The sequence below is a fragment of the Meriones unguiculatus genome, chromosome 4 (assembly GCF_030254825.1).
Source record: "Meriones unguiculatus strain TT.TT164.6M chromosome 4, Bangor_MerUng_6.1, whole genome shotgun sequence".
Classification (NCBI taxonomy): domain Eukaryota; kingdom Metazoa; phylum Chordata; class Mammalia; order Rodentia; family Muridae; genus Meriones; species Meriones unguiculatus.
Window position 1 is genome coordinate 82,493,479 of NC_083352.1, and position 20,442 is coordinate 82,513,920.

At 46.2% G+C, this 20,442-nt stretch overlaps 1 protein-coding gene across 7 annotated transcripts in view; it reads right to left on the reverse strand.

Moving 5' to 3' along the window:
• Sfswap (splicing factor SWAP) overlaps nucleotides 1-20,442 on the reverse strand; it is a 72,513-nt gene that overhangs the window by 18,833 nt on the left and 33,238 nt on the right. For 5 of the 7 annotated variants that reach the window (XM_021660280.2, XM_021660284.2, XM_060382278.1 and 2 more), the window contains 6 exons: nucleotides 12,998-13,238; nucleotides 11,543-11,671; nucleotides 10,862-10,955; nucleotides 9,789-9,954; nucleotides 3,065-3,295; nucleotides 1,863-2,053 (listed from right to left, as the gene is read on the reverse strand). In XM_021660280.2, coding sequence (XP_021515955.1) covers nucleotides 1,863-2,053; nucleotides 3,065-3,295; nucleotides 9,789-9,954; nucleotides 10,862-10,955; nucleotides 11,543-11,671; nucleotides 12,998-13,238 — 1,052 coding nt within the window. The remainder of the gene's footprint in view (nucleotides 1-1,862; nucleotides 2,054-3,064; nucleotides 3,296-9,788; nucleotides 9,955-10,861; nucleotides 10,956-11,542; nucleotides 11,672-12,997; nucleotides 13,239-20,442) is intronic. The other 2 variants (XM_021660281.2, XM_060382277.1) reach the window with 1 other exon arrangement.

Genomic DNA, 20,442 nt, shown 5'->3' on the forward strand with positions numbered 1-20,442 from the left:
GTCTTAGGGATCACACTCATGCTTACTAGGCTTGGCAGCACCTCTACCTACTGAGCCTTCTCATACTGTCCTGTCTAACTTTCACCCCAACTTGGAGACAAGGTCTCATGTAGCAAAGGTTGACTTCAAACTTGGCATAACCAAGGATGACACAGAACTTTGAACCTCCTGCCTCTATCTCCCCATGCTAAGGTAACAGGGTGTATTGACGTGTCAAAGACAGCACTCCACCTACTCAACTACACAGTAGGCTTATAGATATGTCTTAATCTCTGTTCACTGTACAAATGAGAGTGAAAACAGTAAGCAACTCAGTCAAATCCCACATACCACTACCCAGGCAGGCCCTTGTTTGAGGTTTCTCTGCTTGCTGCCCATGTTTTCCACAGCTGCAGAGCTCATGTTTCTGCACTCCCTCCTGCACGGTCCCTGCCACAGTGCCTCACCTATGCCCTCACCTGAGGCCACAGTGTACTTTGTTCTTTCACTTCTCCAGGAACAGGCTTTGAGGGACCAGAAGATAGTCTACATCTGTGGGGCTCTAGGAAATGGGGTTATAGTGCCCTAGTGGGGTTGCTGCTATGTTTTGCCACCTTCAAGAAAAGCTCATTCTGGAAAGGCCACTGCAGAGATCATCCTGAAAACAGGACCACTAAAAATATAGACGGTGGACACAGAAGCAGCTGGTCTGGATATTCAGGAGATGGGGAAGAGTCTTTAACCATAGGCGCACTGCAATTAAAAGTTAAAAAGGGTGAAGGAGATGGGTGTGGTGGCACATGCCTGCAACCTTGAAATTTGTGAGGCTAAGGCAAGAGAAATGATGTGAGTTCCAGCCCCTTTTCCCTTTTCAACAACAGCAAACAAGAGGAAAGGGCTTGTTCTGCATTATGAAGGAAAGTCAAGTGTGGTAGTCTGAATGAAAATGGCCCCCATAAGGCCCTAATGGAGTGGCAACATCAGTGTGGCCTTGCTGGAAAAAGTGTATCACTGGGCTGGGCTTCGAACTCTCCGCATCTCTCTAGCACCAAGTCTGCCTGTCTGCTGGCCATGCTTCCAGCCATGCTGCTATTGGACTTAAACCTCTGAACTGTAAACCAGCACCAATTAAACATTGTCCTTTAAAAGAGTTGTTGTAGTCATGGTGTCTCTTCACAGCAACAAAACCCCAAGACACCAAGCATATAAAATATTTAAAGACACTTGGAGACAGACAGGCACGACCAGAATTGTCACAAAACAACACACACCACTGCTGCCAACAGCCTTTACTGAGAGTTCCTGGAGCTAGGCACTGCTTCACATGGCTTCACACAAGGTACCATGTGATGGCTCTGTTCAAGGCCATCACTTAGGACCAAGCTGCCGGGGTTCTCCATGACCTCTTGGTATTGAGAATGAGCTCATGGACTCCCACACAGTAGTACTCTGCCACAGAACTATACCAAGCAAAGATACAGGTGAGTGTCGTTTACCCTCTTTTTTAATTACAGTACAATACAGACACAGGTGCTGACACTGAGATCTCTGCTCAAGTGTAAGCTCAACAATGTGGCTCCAACCACTGAGGCCCTGCTCTAGCCATATCTGTCAGACCACAGGCAGCTGGAGGTCCTGCATGGGAGTCCATGGGCTGAGCTTCCTGATGAGGATCCACGCCTCTGTTCCGAGACTGCAGCCTGCATTTGATGTGTTTATAGGGCGACTGTCACAGTCTCTCTTCACAGACTCCTGTGACTATGCTGGAGGCAGGTGCAGGGCTGCTGGCACCAACTTGGGCTGGGGCTCCAAGGGCAGGAGAGCCCAGAACCAACTTTCATCTACTGCAAACAAGCATGCCATCGGGACTACCGTCTACGTACCTCCACACTGAAAGCACTTTCCTCAAGCTTCCCAACTTCTGATTCCGGAAGAGGATTTTTTAAGGTTTGTAAAAACAAAGCTGCTTTCCTTTTACGTTCAGCCTGAAGCTGCTTCTCCTTTGATTCCTTGGATGCCTGGGCCAGCTTTTCCCGGGCAGCAGCAGCAAGACGATCCTCCAGCTTTTGTTTTGCTAAAGAAAACAAAAAAGGCAGAGTCCACAGCAAGCAGGATATTATTTCTAATTTTCACAGGTATATAAACACTGGCTATATAAACACTGTCATTTTAAGACGAACCTCAGAGCAGGTAGACACCTGGAACAGACCAGAATTTAAAGAAAATAAACTTATGATGTCTTTTTACTCTCAAAAGCAGCGAGGCTGAAGGGGTCCCACGGTGGCAGAATCTGGGGCTGGGTACTGGGAACAGCAGAATGGTTCCTAGACACAGGAGCCCCAAACACTCCAAGTCAGTAATGAATGATGCCCTGTGGGAAGTGTCTCAGCTCTGAGGGCATGGCAAACTGCTGAGCTCACACACAGGGAGTACACACACACACACACACACACACACACACACACACACACACGGTGACTGTAAGTGCACTGAGGGTGAGCACCTGTCTCTGGAAGACATGCTTCTCTGGCTCCAGAGCCTCCCATAACCAGTGTTGTATGGTCTGTTCATGCACAGCCAGAAACACAACCCAAGAAAAGCAGTTAGAACAAGCTTAGGCAAGCACTGTAGCAGTTCCAGCCCCAGCCTGAACACCCCACATGCTACTGGCCATGCTGTGACCCATGAAGATGAGCCGAGGCTGAGAAATCAGCTCCAGCAGGCATCATCTTCAAGGGCTGATGGTTCTTCTGAAAGACATTCTCACAAAAGGGCCTCTCCAAGTTTGGTGCATTAACCAGAGCGGGGAGTCCAGGCCTGGTGTCTCACCCCGGGGCTGTCGTCCAAGTACAAAGTGCGCCTCCATTAGAGCCGTCCGCTTAGCACATTAGGCTGCTCTGAGTACAGATTGCCAAGGGCACTGCATCAAGCTAAGGAGTGCACAGTGCCACACAGCATCACAAGTGGGGCTTTCAGAACGCTCCTGCATGGCTCCAGGCTTTCGTTTGCAGACTTAGAATTTCTAGCTTAGAACATAAATCTTATATTTGTACTCTTTTAAGAACTTTCAAAGCTATCGACAAACCTTGCTTTGCTTCTAGCTCCTCCTGGGTAAGCTGGGGTTTCTTCTCCTCCACAACCACACAGGGTGGGGCTGCAGCTGGGCTGGGGTTGGCCACACTGCTTGTGCTTTCCTGGCATTCCCTGCCTTCTTCATCTTCTTCACTATCATCATCCAGTTTGACTCGGTTTTTTTCCAGGGGAAGGAGGTCGTTTTCCTTGGCCTTGATGGCAAAGCTTATTGGAGCAAATGAAGCTGTTGAGAAAAGTTGGTAAGTGTGACGCACTTTCAGGCTACAGAGGCAGAATGCACAGACACTGTCATACGCAGTACCAATTACAAGAGAGATGGTTGACAGGCAGATGGCATCTACAGCGAAGGCACAGTGTGTATGTGTGTTGTACAGGTGGGGCCACTGCAGTGTCAAAGCATTTAAACAGGACTCCTTTGACCACTGTGGTGCCCATGATAAGCATGGTTCAGACACACATCCATGCTTGTCATGGGCAGCACAGTGGTACTGCCATAGTACATACCTACTGAACATGGAGTGGCCATCTTCAGGGTTAAATGGTCAATTTTTGTCATTTTCCTTTTTTAAGAAAACTTTTAAACATTTATTTGTTGTGTATGCGAATGTGCCACATGTGCACGTCAAGGTTAGAGGGCAACTGGGAATTAGCTCTCTCCTACCACAGGTTGTGGGCATTAAACTCAGGTTGGCAGAATTGGTGGCACGTGCCTTTACCCACAGAGACATCTTACTAACCTGTCATTAAAAAAATTATTTTGAAAGAATCTGGCATGTAGCTGAATTGGTGTGAGTAGGCATGTGACATGGCTCAACTAAGAAGCATTTAAATAAGCCTACTCTTCAAAATCTAAACCAAAACGACAACCAAGATGAAAACAAACATGGAATCCATTCCTTTATTCAGCTAACACGACAAGCATCATGCCAGAACTTACTTTACACCTATTACAAACATTTCAAGGTGTAACAAAAAATTAGGGGATATAGCCCCAACCCCTAACCAATGGAGGAATACTTAATTTAAGAGAAATACAAAGGCCTTAAAAAAGAAAGTCTTCCTGCGCTTGAATCAGCTTGTCAAGAGTCTCTGTCAATCACTATGCCAAGTGACTCTTAAAGGTGGCTGGACACAGTTGGATGCTATAGCCTTTATTCATGACAAGTGTCAAGAAGCTACAATGAAGGGCATCTCCAGTGCACTGGAAACCACTGCCTCTGAGTGAAGTGGGTTGTGGGAACACAGGTTCCAGCAGGGCTATGACTGTGGTGCCCTCCTCCTAGACTCTTAGCTTCCCAGGGCAGGTCACCTGGCCATGTGCTGGGCTGAGGGAGACTTTCCTCACACTGTGTAGGTTAAACAGGACACATGCCTGCGACATACACTGTATTTAATGCCCAAGACCCAGGAGAGCTGACTTCCATCCCACACCTGGCAGGCAGCACAGCACACTTTACCCTCTTGCGGTGTTGTAATGCTGATCAGACACTAACCAAAGTCTGCAGCTTTTCTAGCAACCCAGGTGCCTTCGCTAATGGTGTGGTGGTGAAGATCTGCAGAATGATGCAGCCCAAGGGTTGACTGCTGAAGGCCGTGGTGAGTACTTGGTGAGGTGATGTGGGTTACTGTGCCTATGCTATTTTTGTACATGTCTTAAGGTTCCTTAAGAAAACTAAGTTTAACAAAACAAACCCTTTACTGCCTGTAGTAATAGAGTCTGTTTAATAAGCAGAGGGTCATGGACATTTTTAAAAGAGAGGAAATGTAAATGGAATAAAATGTAAAAGAAATAAAATGTAAATGGAGTCACTTATGAAGTGAGAGTAAAATACACGACAATTTGAGAACACTTATACTGTTTCCAGAAAAGGGAACAGTCCTGCAGATCATGTCAACCCAAGTCTGTAGAACATTTTGCCATACTCAGTCTGGAGAGGCATTCACAGCTAGACAGAGCCAAAGCACCATATCCCATCCCTCCCCTTGCCACCCAAGGAACCTAATTCAAGTGTCCCCTAACCTGTGTGTCTAGGTGCCCTGCCCTCACTCAGTGCTGATGACGCGGTTACCAGGTTCCCCGTGTCCCACTGCACTAATGAGAACCAACAGGCCAAGGCTAGGAAGCTTCTCTAGGTAAGTCAGCCTAGTCAAACGCCTTGGGAATTCTTCTGGAATATTTTGCACGCCACTAATTGCATTACCACTAATCTTAAAGCTCTTTCTCCAAGTGCCCAAGACTTGGTGTGATCCAGCTACATCTGCCTTTCTTCACTGTGCTCAAGCTGAGTCAGTCAGTCATCCTTGCCTGCTGCCTGCAGGATCCCATCCTCCTGGCACATCTGACTTCAAGGCCGGGGTCCAGCAAAGCCTCTCTGAAGCACACCCATGGCCTTAAATCCTTCTTCTCCACATGGGTATAAACATAATTTGCATTTGGAGATGAGGTCTTAGTTATACTGCCCAGGTTAGTCTTAAACTCCTGAACGCAAAGGATTCCTCTCTTCAACCTGAGTAGGTGGGAATGCAGGAGCATGGCACTTTGGCTGGATAAGTGATATTATATATATTGTGTGGCATTTATACGTGCACACGTATGTGTAGGTGAGCACATATATGAGAGTGGAGATGAGAGGCTGGTGTCTTCCTCTGCCATTTTCTACCTTACTCTTTGAGACAAGATCTCTCACTGAAACTGGTATTAACTAATGGCCGGCCTGGCTGGCCAATGAGCCCAGGGAATCCTGTTTCTGCTCTTCCTTACCCCAGATGCTGGGGTTACAGTCACCCTTGGCTTTTCAGTAGATGCTAGGGATATGAATGCAGGTCCTTATCTTTGCATAGTAAGCACTTTACTCATACAGCCATCTCCTCAGTCCCAATACTAATTAAAAAGAAAAAAAAATCTAGTTTTACGATTTTGTTTCAGATTTATTTATTTTATGTGCATGAATGTTTTACCTGTATATATGTACATACATGCCTGGTGTTCTTGGAGGTCAGAAGAAGGTGCTGGATCCCTTAGGACTGGAGTTACGGATGGCTGTGAATCAGTATGTGGGCTCTGGGAAGTGAACCTCTGCAAGTGCAAGGTGCTCTCACCTGCTAAGCTGTTTCTTTCCAACCCCAACTACCAATCTGAGAAGAAAGACCAGCGTCTTTAAAACAAACCCTGGCACACTAGCCTTGTATTTTCTTCTGAAGAATGGCCTCAGCACATTTTCTGACTCAAAAAAACCTCTTTCTCTCTCTCTCTTTTTTTTTTTTTTAAAAAAGCTCTTTCTATAGTAAGGGCATTAACCCTCTATCTTCTAATTTACTGTTCCTTTGACATTTGCCTTTTGACTTTATTCCGGCTCTGTTTCCCTAGATCTATTAAGTCTGATTTCAATTCTGGCAATTCTCTGATTCTAAGATTATATATGTTAACAATTTCTTTCCCTTTCTTCTTACTCTTCCCTCTTCCTTTTGCTACAGGGTCGCATGTAGGCTCACGAAGCTGTGGCCCTGAGCTCCCACTCCTCCCGTGCTGAAATCATGGGCAGGCACTGCCCATACTGACTGCACTTTAAGACACTGTACTTCTGAAATCACTGCTGTTGAGATCCCTAAGTCTTATTAACTCTTTAAAAGTGAAGAGGGCTGGCGAGATGGCTCAGTTCATAGGGCACTTGCTGCAAGGTTTGACACCTTGAATTTGATCCCTGCCCGGGACACACATAGTAGAGTAAGAGTCGAAGTGGGACCTGCCCGTCCAGCGTCAATTATCATTGTATAGGGAAGTTTCAAAAGCAGCAGCACTTTCTCAGCGCCCCAGAAGTCTGCTTGCAGACAGATGATAGAGTGGCCACACCAGAGCCCTGGAACAAGACCCACTGCCCATTCCTGTCACCACTTTATGTAGCCAGGTTCCATTTAATATTTTAACATCGTGCTTCTTAGTGCTGAGGTCTATAGATCGCTGAGCTCTTAGAGCTCAACTCCCTGGCTCCTATAAGCTCTGGAGGAGCTTTTGGGGTGGAGACAGTCTGGTTCTCCAGGGTGGATTAAGCCAGCCTTTAATTTGTTTTGGCCTCTTGCCTGGTTCTAGAGGCTGTTCACCAAGCAGTATTTCAGAAAATCTCCCGGACTAAAAATCTGTCAGGTTTTCTTCCTTTCTCTTCTTTTCCTGAAATAATTTTGGCAATTTATGTCTTCTTTGAAATGGTATTTTTCCGTGACTTGAGTTCATTTCCATTTAAGGGGATGAGCATGCTATCCTTGTGTATTTTAAAAAAGATTTACAACGTTGTGTTTATATTTATATTATTTTTCTCTTAAGCACACATAACACAGTTTACTGACTTTTTAAAAAATTACTTTCTAGTAATTTCTCCTTTATGAGCATCTTATATCAGAAAGTTTACATTTGAAATCCTGCCTCAGCTTCTGTAGTGCTGGGTTCTAGGCCTGTGCCATGTTCTGCTCTTCTTCCTCTCTGCCTCTGATACCAAGGACTGAACATGCTCAGACTAATGCTGTACTGAACCCCAGCTCACTTCCTGGGTTCACTGCTCACTCAATCTTTTTTTTTAATTTTGTTCACCAACATAAACAGGTAATGCTATTGTCTTTTTTGGAATAGTATTTTATTGCATAGTATTTTTCACCCTAGGCAGTATAGGGGATAGAATGCAGGGAAGTGCTACCACTGAGCTATATGCCCTAGCCCATAATAACTCTTTGATGTTCTCAATGCCCTTATTTCTGTGGACTCAGGACTTCGGGGTGCTGATTCGCCTCCAGGTCTGGCTTTCAGATGTGCTGAGAAATGAGGCACTGACCTGCTTTCTCTCCTCTTCAAGAGAGAAGCCTGGCTATTTCTACGTGGATGAACCTCTCTCTTCTACACCTGTCCCTTCCTTTACGATTTCTGAGAGCTTCCCGAGCTGTTCTCTAGTCAATCTGACTGATGCTGGTGATCTTCCTTTTCTTTTTGTTTTCTTAGATAGGGTTTCTCTGTGTAGTCTTGGCTATCCTGGACTCACTTTGTAGACCAGGCTGGCCTCAAACTCACTGAGATCTGCCTGCCTCTGCCTCCCTGAGTGCTGGAATTACAGGTATGCACCACCGTGCCCAGCTGACCCTGGTGATTTCATCATGCTTAAGCTACCAGTAATCTGGAGCTGTCACAGAGGCCCGAGTTTTATAACATCTCAGCTCTTTTGAACATAAAGACCTAAGGATCTGTTCTAATACTCAGGACTAGAGGCTCAGCAGCTGGCTTCTGAATCTCTGCAGGGCTGGGCTTTGCCATCCTGAACCTCAGAGAAGCAGGTCTGCTTCTTCCAGGTCTCACTGTGGGAGGAGTGCTGTCAAACACCATGCATCCTGTCCTCACTTCTCGGGCATCTCCTGCCAGGGTGGGCAGGCTCATGTAGCAGCTGGTCGTGGAGCTCCTTTCTCTGTGGCTCCTCAGCCAAACCAGGCAAGAGCAGTCTGGAGGGTGCCTCCTGGAAAACAGCCAGCTCATGGATGTCCCTTAGTCCCAGCTTTCCACCTTCTCCTTGCTGGCAGTGCCTGTCTGTGGATCACTGTCCACAGATCTCTCTCCTCCCCTTAGAAGTAAGCACTGTATGTCCTTCCAGCATGGGATAGTATCTTGAATGGCTTCGAATGCAGAAGCTGCCCCTCTGCTTGGCACTGTGTCTCTGCTTATTTCAGTGAGGGCTGGAGTAGATAGTCACCTGACTTTGTAAACAGTGCTTTCCTAATAATAGCCAGATTACTGTGAATACTCACCATTACCCCACCCCATCCCAAAGGCCACTCCAGGTCAGGCAGGAGACTGCTGCCTGTGTCTACTGTCACTCTTCTACTCAAGCTTGTACTTCTTCTGTTGCCACTCCTACACTAGGCACTGGGTCCCCAAAGGACCCCACCTGTCCCTCTGTCTTAACCTCAAAAAGTCAATGCTAGATAAAGAATTTGTTAGTAACCACAGAACCCACAAGAAGCAAAGGCCCAGATGCTGGACAGTACACCTCTCCAGACTGAATCACTAGAAACACCTGTCACCAGACCACATTTCGGACCTCCCTTATCTCTGAACATCCAACACCACACCCTTTTCTGCAGTCTCTCTTTCAGTAAATGGAATCCGATGACTTCTTTACATTCTACCACAGGGCTCTGCTAACTGGCTCGAAGCAGCCTTTCTCCTGTCTTCTATAGTATCAGCCACTTACACACATCTGTCCTGCTAGACTACATCACCTGGCCAGAGGCAGGGCAAGGAGACCAAACGTAAGTGAGTGCAGCACTGCCTGACAAATGTGCTCAAGAGAGCCATGTGGATAAAGAAAACAAACTTCATCACAACAGTCTGCACAGGGACTGGAGCTGGAACCTAGTGGAGAGCACTTGCCTAGCTAAGTGAGTCCCAGGAGCAGTCCCCAGTACAAGGAGGTGAGCACAGAAAGTTTCAGGGGGAGGGTGAAACAGTATCTGAAAATGTATAAACACATCCACTAAATGGCTCAAGCTGAAAGCTGACGCATCCTCGGACTAGCTTCTATCCACAGAGCTCCAGACACATGCTGTAGAAGCAGGACAAGGTGAGCATGTCTGAATATGGCAGTTCACGACGGCAAGCCCAATAAGCCCCCATGGTTGAGGTACCTAGTCCTGTCCCTCAGGAGGGAAGCCCATGAGGCTTGGGCTTCATCTGGGCAGCGCACCTTTTACGAGCTTCCCGTCCACGGTGCTCTTGCTGGACCCAGCCTCCTTCTTCCCGCTGCCTCTTCCCCCAGTCTCTGCCATACCCTCAGGAGCGGCGTCCTCCCCAGCTTCACTTGACTCTTCAGCAGCGTTTTCTGTAGGAGCCTCTTCAGCTGTTGATGCTGCCTGAAAAAAGACATCACTGAGCACGGCTACATGACAAATACAAGGGTTTGTCAATATATTCCACAGTCCACACCTATAAGCCCACCATTCAAAAGGTAAAAGCAAGAGCACAAGGAGTTCAAGGGTATCCTTGACCAAAGAGAGTTTGAGGCCAGTCTATGCTGGATGAGGTCATTCTAAAAAACACATCAAAACTCATCTCCAACCCATCTGTAATAGCCAGCCTTTCCACATTTGAAATTCTGGTGTAGGATTTTCTTGGGTGCTTTCGTGTGTCTGTGTGTGTGCGTGTGTACTGGACCCAGGGCCTCTGATATGCTAGGCAAGCGCTCTGCCACTGAGCTACATCCCCAGTCCTACCTGTATTTTTCTAGTATGACAGACTAAATGGGGGGAGGAGTAACTTCCCTTGGAGCCTAGTTACTGAGAATACATTCAGAACAGTCCCCCACTGCCTATAGATGAACGAGATGCTTCAGTCTCAGCAATTATTTCCGGCAGAATAAGCTCAAGAGTGTGAGGGACAGGACAAAGTGCGGCGAGGGCAAGAGAACTGTTCAAGGGACTGTGTGCCTGTGGCAGCCAGAGTCCAGCATACCCACCACAAGGAGCATTACAGAGCAATCAAAAGCAAACTAGGCACAGTGGCACACCTGCCATCCTGCACATGGGAGGCGGGGGCAGAAGGACCAGGAACTGAAGGCTAGACCATGTCCTTCACTCTGCCAACAGTGGTGTTTGTTTGGAACATGCAGGACAAATGGTTACCGAGGCACAAGTGGGTGTTTCAAAAGACCTAAGACAGCTTCACCTCTTGAAGGGATGGGTTAGACATAGTGTAGACTTGAAAGTCCAGGAAGTCCCTTCTGTCATCAGCGCTCCATGCCTTCCCACCTGCAGCTCCTACCTGTGTGCTACCGCCTCCTTCCTTCTGCAGAAAGAACTGCTTTTTAAACTCATAGTAGGCGTTGTACTGGTGCCAGGGCTGAAGGAACTCAAATCTGTGAACAGAAAAGGACCTGGTGACCCAGCATGACCTGCACACAGGCTTCGGTGTTTCCACATGTGGTCTGCACTGTGCTGGACAGCTCATAGAATTTATTAGAACAACTTCATAGACTCTATGTGAATCAGGCAGAGGGCTAACCCACTCTCCAGGGTCCTATCACAGGTAAAAATGCAGCTCACATTTTATACACACTGCCAGGTGTAGGGGATAAGGACCCTTGAAATATGAATTCCAGCCTTTCAAGCACCTACATTTTTACTGCACAATAGAAACAACAAGAACCCTCTCCAACTCTAAGTAATTTAATAAGATGAACGAACAAAAATATGTCTAGTTATAGATATTCTAGAGAAGATGAAAGCACAAAGGAATCATAACAGGATTTAAAGAATACTAAATGAAAACCCCAAATCTCATATACTTGACATGCTTAAATGTTTTGAGGTTTTCGTTGTTGTTGTTTTTTCAAAACAGGGCTTGATCTCAGGAAGTCATAAATGCCAGGCAAACACTGCCACTGAAATTCATGAGTGCCAGCCCAACACACCCCAGCCCAACACTTAAACCTCCTCATCTCACCTCTGATCGTTCTTGGCTCGAACACTGGTCTCAAATTTAAGGCCGTTTCTAGCGACGTACTCTGCCAGCTTATCAATCACAGGCTGGATGTCAGGGGGCGGGGGTATGATGGCCACGGGAGCAAGCGCACTGTGGAGAAGAGCTGGTGAGCAACCCTGAACTTGGCATAGCTTAAGCCTGGCATTGGCAGTTGGAGGGTCCTTTCCGGTTCAGCCACGTAAGAACAAGACTCTTGTTCTAAAGACAAGAAGCCCCTCAACCTAATGAAGCCAGTTCCTGGGCACTAATAGGGTCCAGATCACCACTGATGAAGTGACAATACAGGAAGCTGCATGTGGCACCTTGCAAGCCCAATACTGGAGCCCAGGTTATACAGTGAGACCCTATCTCAAAAAAAGAAAAGAAAAGAAAAGAAAACAAAAAACAAACAAAAAACAACAAAAACCTGACAGTGGGATTTATTAAAGAATGAGGTTCAAAGTCTCAGAGACAAGTTCAATTCTTCTTCCCAATTAGCATTCATTTTTAACTATGAGCTACTTCTTAGGAACAAAAGAAGGAAAAGTCATTAAAGACAGCTGTCAAGCATGGCTCAACATCCTTCACTGGTTCACTGTCTCAACAGTGTGGCCCCAAGTGTCATTCCCCAACTCCTCCCACAGGCTAGGCTAGTGATCTAGTTCTTAGTGTTCTTAGTTCTTAGCCCACATCTGACTTCTAGGCATGATTAGAAAGGGGAGCTTTAGTCAAGCTTTGCAGCAGCCTCTAACAGACCTGACACACACAGACGACCCTCCATGGGGTGCTGAGCACTCTGTCCTTCTGCTATTAATGATTTTATACTAGATGCCAACTGTACAATGTGATATCTCAAGGAGTGGCCAACAGAGCCCTTCCCTCACTCAACTGTATGAAACCCCGTGGGCTCTGACGAGTTCAGTCTGCCTCACTTGGGCTCTGCTTAACCCTGCCCAGCTGAGGTGTCAAAACACTACACCAGAGCAGCCCAGAATTAAGGAACAGATACCAGGTGCTGCCCGAGAGTCACATTCAAATGTGGCTAGATTTCACTGCTTAAAAACTGTTTTTGGTATTAAAATGGGGTCTTGCTCTGTAGCCAATTATACTGAAGAATACCCTGAACTCCTGATCCTCTTGTTTCCACCTCCCCAGTGCAGGGAACACCCATAATGTAATTATCTAGCTGGCCTTGAACTACCCACTCCTCCACCCCAACAAGGACTCATTGTTTATCTTTGGCTAGCTCACTGTGTAGATGATCTCAGACACTGCCTGACCCTGCCTGGCCATGGCTTTGAACTTTTCCTCCTTTTGTTTCATCCTTCCAAAGCTACGAGTACAGGTGTGCGGCAATACCATATGAATGATAACCATGCTAATTATGGAGAACACTGGTCACTGCAGCAACCACCATGCTGAACAGACGGCACATACCTTGTGGTGGTGGTTGTGGAGGTAACCCCACTGCTTGTTTCAGCTGTGGTTGGGGGTGGAGGAGGTGTGGTCCCGGGAGGTGGTGGTACAGTGGTAGTCACACCGGGCGAACTGGACACAGTCACTCCAGCAGGAAGGGTGCTGTAGTAAGTGGCCACATCGATCCCAGGTGGGGGTGGTGCTAGGCAGTAGGTGCCATCTGGCAACATGTAGTAGCTGTAGTACATGGCTGCCACGGTTGCTGTAAGAAACAGGTTTTGTGAGCAAGAGGCCAATGACAGGTGTCACAGAGTGAAAGTGCAATGTCCCCCAAAGGCTCAGGTTTTAGTTCCCCTGAATAAACGCAACTCCTTTCTTGTGTACAAAGTGCAGGTGGGAAAGTCCTCCCTAAATGCAGAGTGAAACTCCCTCTCTCTGCAGGAATAACTGATGGAGAGCCCTCTTCCCACTTGGCTTGTCAGCTAACCTGATATCACACAGTGAGTGAACTCCCTAACTCTCCCTCGCCCAGTACTGGCTACATTTTCTGGAATCTGTTTTTTTTTCCACTCTATTGTTCATTTTAGAAACTGTGCTGTCCACATGCCCAGCATGGAGCCACTGTATTCAGTTCAGAAGTCTAACATCTCTGGAGCTACTTCTAGCCTTTCCTATAATCAACAGTCATCAGTATCAGCCTCCTGCTCACTTTCTGCACAAAGGACAGCAACCTACTGTGCTAATACCAGTCCTGAAAGGTAACCATCTTCTTGAAACATTTTTATGGATTTATTTATTTTATTATTTAGATGTACAAGTATTTTGCCTGCATGTATGTGTGTGCCTGGTGCCTGCAGTGATCAGAAGAGGGTGTCAGATCCCCTGGTACTGGAGATCCGAAAGTTGTGAGCTGCCATGTGGGTGTTAGGAAACCCAGCTCCTCTTCAAGAACAGCATGTGCTCTTACTGCTTAGCCAACTCTTTTGGCCCTACTCATCTTTTTGAAAAATGTTCAAAACCAGCACTGAGCAAAGAAGGCTCAATGAAGTCACAGGGTTTTCACTTCTAATCCTCTTGTAGATAAATAGCAATGCTGTCTACAGAGGGAATTAATTTCCTCTTCATTAGGGGATAGGAACGAAGGACTCTTACTGATTTTCACTTGTTCATCTGAAATGGTGGCATGGTAAACCACTGTGGACTCAGCAATACATAGCCGCTACTGGGATAAATATCATGGTAGAGTAATTACTGTCCCAGAGGGAGGAGAGGAGTCTTTCTAGCTCTGACAGAAAATGTGTATGCAATTCCCTCATGCTGTTGGAACAGTTGTGGTGTGACTCACCTTTTATCAGGCATGTCACACACATGAAGTCTGCAGTGCCATCCCAGCTCAGTATTACAGACTCTGGTACACAGGAACAGCAATAGCTAAGTGTCTGCATGGGTTATGTGGCCCTGGGCATTTTCCACCTCTGCTCACAGACACCTAATACATCCCTTCAGATGGCAGGGCCGGCAAGGAGGAGCTCATGGTGAAAGACGGATCTTCTCACTGGCACCCGTTTTCCAGCACTGAGCACTCAGTATTTGTTTGGTCAAGAAACATGATGTGCTAGCAAGATGTCCAACCCAGTATCTTGGAGAGCTACCCCTACAAACACTGACAGTACTGGACAGAGTACCACTTACAACTTAATCAGCAGCAAAGCTTCAAAACCAAACTGTTTGGTGAACAGGTCTACAGGCACAACAAAGATTACTGAGGCTAGACCAAAGAGAGGTGGCACCTGCCTCCCACTGACTTCTTACTCCATATGACAATGCTCAAGATTTCAATTCAAGCCTCAGAGAGGACACTTCTGTGACCTCAAAAGGACTCCAGAGGTGGTGGTGTTCTGGCATAAGGCACTACACAGGCTCAAAAGACCCATGCTGTAGTTATGCACACTCTTCTTCACACTGCTGTTCCCAGAGTCCCACACACAATGTCAAGGATGAATAGGTGTTAAGGAGGAAGCTGGATCTGCCGTTTCCTGTAAAGGGCACCAGAGCAATGGACAAGTCCCAACAATGGCGCGAGAGCCAGGCTTCTCAATGGTCCTAAGCCCATTAGCTCATCCTGCACACATGAGCCCTCACTCTGTTGCTTCTGCTTCTGCTATGTGCAGTGTCTCTGCTTGTCTTGAGGCTCTTCTTAGGTTTAACCCACTAGCTCCTGTTTTTGGAAGTCCCTCCCCCAGGCAGATGTGGGAGGACCCACACCACCTGTGGTAATTCCTGCAATGCTAAGACTGCATGCCTGTTACTGCCCCAAGGGAGGCACATCTCCAAATCATTGACAAGTCCTTGAAAGCTCCTGATGCACTCAGAGGGTAGAGCTTAGCTGTGCTGTTCTCAAATAACCCAGTGCTGAAATACTGTGGTGACCACAGCCCACACGAGCCAGTCCTGGCTCAGCGTCTCCTTGGCTACCCACTCTGTAGCAGTGGAGTCTATAGCCTTGTCACCAGCTGACCCCAGGTTTCCAAGCCACTATTAAGTACCAACAAAAATCCTTATCCCTCCCCCCACCACACACGGAAATACCCCCACAAACATACTCACAGGCTTTCTTATTTTATAATGTAAATTACAAATATACTATCTGACTTTTCATAATCTCACTTTAAAGCCTTCTGTAGAATCTTTCATAAAACTTAATTAAGTAGCTCAAGTATCATGTTTGCAATATCTTTGCAAAATCTTAGTTTACATTAAAAAGCCACCTAAAGATTTTAAGGTTTTATATTTTGCAAAATAATAAAGGTACCAGAAACCAGCCAAGTAACAATGTAAATGTGCCTAATACTACTGGACTGTCCAATCAAACACATCTCACAATATTATTCAGAAAGTCACATATAGAATATAACAAGGTTAAATAAGATGCTATTACAAGAAAAAAGAAAAGGTGCTGGAGAGATGGCCCAGTGGATAAGATCACATACTGCTCTTAAAGAGAATCCAAGTTCGGTTCCTAGCACCCACACTGGCCAGCTCATACCCATCTATAACTCATAATGATCTAAAACTCCAGTTCCAAGGGACCCAACTCCCTCTTCTGGCCTCCAGAGGCACCGAACACATGTATACAGAAAAACAATCATGCACATAAAAAGAACAACACACTTAAAAAAACAAAAAACAAAAAACATGGCACCTACAACAGAAGATGTGGATAGCAGTGCCATGTAAGAAAAGTGGCTGACCCAGGGAACTGCCCGTGTTCTCTAATGCTAGGCTGCTGTTCCCAGGACATGTCCCAAGAGGCCTCTGCTGCCTCAGCATGTTATAACTGAGGTTTCCAAGGGCTTTGCTTATATTCCCATCTTGATATGGAGTCTTGTTCTGTTCCCAGCTGGTCTCTAAGCCTTAGGCTCAAGTAAGGACCCTTCTTCAGTTTAGTGAGGAGCTAGGACTACAGGAACACACTATCATGGCCTGACCAGGAGTGGGTTCTTAAGTGAGTGAAAATATGATGTGCCATTATGCTAGTAAATACACTTCATGAGAGCTGTAGACCCATAGCCAGTAAACTGACAGGACTCCACCAGGTGCCCAGGCCATCTAGACAGCAACATGGAGAGGTGAGCTGCTGACTGGGAGGCCCACTCAGAAGCACTTCTCCAGCTGTGCACAAGCTTCCATGTGCAACAGCCCAAGGCAAGACTGGCAGTCTGCCTAATCATCTTTTAGTCTTTTCTTGAACTTGCTGTACCGTGGAGGATGGCCTTGATCTCCCGATAATCCTGTCTTTACCTCCCCTGCACTGGAATTACAGGTGTGTGTCAGCACCCTCAGTTTATACAGTGTTGGAGACTGACCCCAGGGCTTTATACTTGCTAGCAGCCATTCTACCAAGAGTCACACTGCTAGCCCTTTAAGCCCTGTTAGAGCCCTTCAACTCTTGCTGAGCCCAAGCACAGGTGTGTGCTGAGGTTCCAGAGACCTTCCTAAGACATACCTATGACATTAAAGGAGAGATGTTAAAAAGCTCACAGGTCACCTGAGGGATTCTGAGAAGCAGCAGTGACCCACCTTCTGGCTATCCCTGGTAAAGTACCCTGAGGTCAAGTGCGGGGGTGGGGGTGGGGAGGGAGCCCACTATGACTCTGCCCTGGAGCTATGAACCGTTCATGCCATACCCTTCAACCTCCTTCCCACCTCTAGCTGTCTGACAGGCACTCCTCAGCCTTTTCTGAGGACAAAGGTTTCACATTCTATTCCTTTGATGAAGGCAGAATTACTGTCTCCTGGGCTGTGTTTGTCTAAGAACTATTTACTCAGCACTCCTATCTACAAAGTTCATACTTGTTCTAAACCAACTGTGTCCAGAACTGTCTTGGGCTTTCATCTACACCTTACAGGAACACACCAGCATGCCTGACCAGGACTGGGTTTTTAAGTTCTGGTCTCCGGAATGCGATGCATCCAGTCAGATTTCCTGGACCTCTCAGCAATACCTCTGCCAGGAGTTCAGACAAGCTTCTGTCTGGGAGGCATTTCCACGAGCTTCTTCTTCCTCTTTTCTTAGGGCCTCTGTGAGAACCACCCCAGCTCATGACAGATTTCTCTTAAGCCTTTGGTCAGAATCATCTGTATTCTCACTGTGCTGTGGGAACATCATCCACTGTGAATAGCGCTGAGCCCTGCATGGCTGTTATTACACACATAAACCCATAAAGGTTTAACTTGCAAGTCAGTCACAGTAAGTGTGACAACAGAAATAAACAGTGAAGTGGAACTACTCCAGTAATGTACATAATGGAAGTTAAGCGAACAGGGTTATTCTCCAAACATGCCACTGTGCTGTGCACATAGATGGCCTAGGCACAGGCATGTAGCAATGCTAGACAACCAACCTGAAAAGGACCATCTGAACATGAACTCTAAGACAAACAGAAGACCAGTCCTATGTGAGATCGGGAGGGTAGCGATCAGCTGGGCAACGGAACAACTCAAGACGAGGTGGGAACGACTGGGACAATTCCAAATCTTATCATGCAACTCATAATAGTGCACGATTAAAAAGTTTTGCAATGCTTGTTTCTGGAAATTTCCATTCAATATCCTAAGACTGTAGATCTCATAGAAAGCAAAACTGCAGATGTAGGGCCTGCTGTCTCTCTACTGTTTACCATCTGTTTTGTTCTCTAGAATGGCAGTGCCAAATGCAAATACTTTGTCTAGGCATTCCTGACATAGCACTGGCATGGACATACTGTTCAGTGAAAGTACCAGTTGCATAAGAGAAAACAGGGAGTCTCAGCCTAGGCCAAGAGAAGTGGTAGCACAGAGCACCCCAAAACTAGAGGAAAAAAACACATATCTACCCATAATTCTAGGTCCACTCTACTATCTATCCAGTAGGAGCAGAGTCTATACAGTTTCAGATATCCAAGGACTGAAGTAAGAAGTATGTCTTCCTGCGTAGTTTCTTGTGGCAAGTTACTAGAGGATGTTCCCGGCAAACAAACAAGAGCCCCAAAGAGACAAACACAGGAGTTAATATAGTCAAGTGATGGAGAAACCACAGCAAAGCCTACGACTGTTGGCTGAGACCATAGCCTTAGACGAGAGTGGCAGACTAAAAAACAGCTGCCAACAGCCAACATACAGGTGCCCAACCTGATGGACCAGCCCACTGTCCTTGGCTTCAGTAGTAGTCACTACGGCTTAGAAAGATGGCACTATTAGAACCCAGGATGACTAATCTTGATTGGTGGTTCTGAAAGCATATATCCAAGAATGATTAAATAAGGGAAGAGAACTCTCCAGAATCATGCCTAATACAGGCTGTGGCACCAGGAATGGGTCCAAAACAATAACCAAAATCCCTGTAACAACTCCACTCAGGCCATATGATCCAGCAAACCTGATGGTATCTGAGGTGTCCATGGTAGCTAGGGATGCTGTTTGTAGCCTTTGACAGGTCCACACAGGTGAATCATAGTAGAGGCCTTTGGATTTTGGAGCCAAGACCTTGTTGCCACCTATGGACCATAATTTTCTTTGAGACAGCTCTTTGCCTGCTACTGGGACTTAATAGAAACTGAATATTTGACAATGGGTACTAATCTACCACGTGACTTGAGCTGCCCGTCATAGGCTAGGCATTACCATCATCAACAGGAAGTAGTATTTATGTGATTGGGCTCAAGCAGGTCTTAAAAGTTACATGAAGAAGTTACCTAAATGCCTATAGTTTCTACTCTTCCAACAATGCCTTCTGTCCCCAAGCATTACCTCATAAGGTGTTCTCTGTGATTGGATGACTGAGCACAAGAGCAAGGCCTTATTTATTAATTTTATATAAAGTCCATCCACCAGAAGTAGATAGCTAGGTCTAGTATTATAGTACCTTCCTGGGATAACCCTGAAGGACACGGTGAAGGAAAATCCTTGTGGTGGGTACAACTTTGGGGAAGAAACAGAGTTGTGTATTTTAAATACTATTTTTACTCATTTATTTCATTTTCTATTAATTTATTTCTCTCTGTGCATGTATGCATGTTACTGGCGTGTACTGAGGTTAGAGGACAACCTGTAGGAATTCTCTCCTTCCACTAAGCGGATCCTAGGACTGACCTCAGGCTATCAGGCTTAGTGGCAAGCACGTTTACCTCAATAAGGTATCTTGCTGTTCATAAACATTTTATTTGGACAGATGTGCAATATACACTGACTTATTGGCCATACCCAGTGGTTTGGATGAACGACTTGGAAGGAGCATAACTGAAAAACTGGGAGAAAGCCATTTGGAGAAGAAGAATATACACAGAGCTCTTCAAACGAAGTGAAGATAACTGTGTCCTGTGTATTAAATGTTTCTCAAATGGTGACATATCAGTAGAGGAAAATGTCAACAAGCAAGTATGATGGCCTGTTTTGTAGACAGAAGTCAACTCCTTTTCTTGGCCATTCTTGTCATTGCCCAACAGACTCATGAACAAAGTGGTCATGATGACAAAAATGGAGATTATGCATAGGATCAACAACATGAATTCCCATTTGTCAAGGCTGACCTAGGTATATTTGCTACTGAGTGCCAAGGAATTCATTTCATACAGTGCGGGCTCACACTCTTGGAATTCAGTAGTTTTGCCATCCTAAAGCAGCTGGCTTGACAAAATGGTGGAATGGCCTTTTAAAGACACAGCTAGCTACAGAGCCAAGTAGGTGGCAGTGGCCTGAAGGGCTGGGCAGAGCCCTCTAGAAGACTGCATATGTTTGATTCAGTGTTCAGAATACGGTAGCTTCTCCTATAGCCAGGATTCATGGATCCAAGAATCAAGGGGTAGAATGGGAATGGTACCACTCAACCACTACCCTTAGTGACCCACTGGCAATATTCTGCTTTCTGTTCCTGCAATCTGCCCTGCTGGCTTGGATGTCTTGGTTCCAAAAGGAGTGCTTCTATTAGG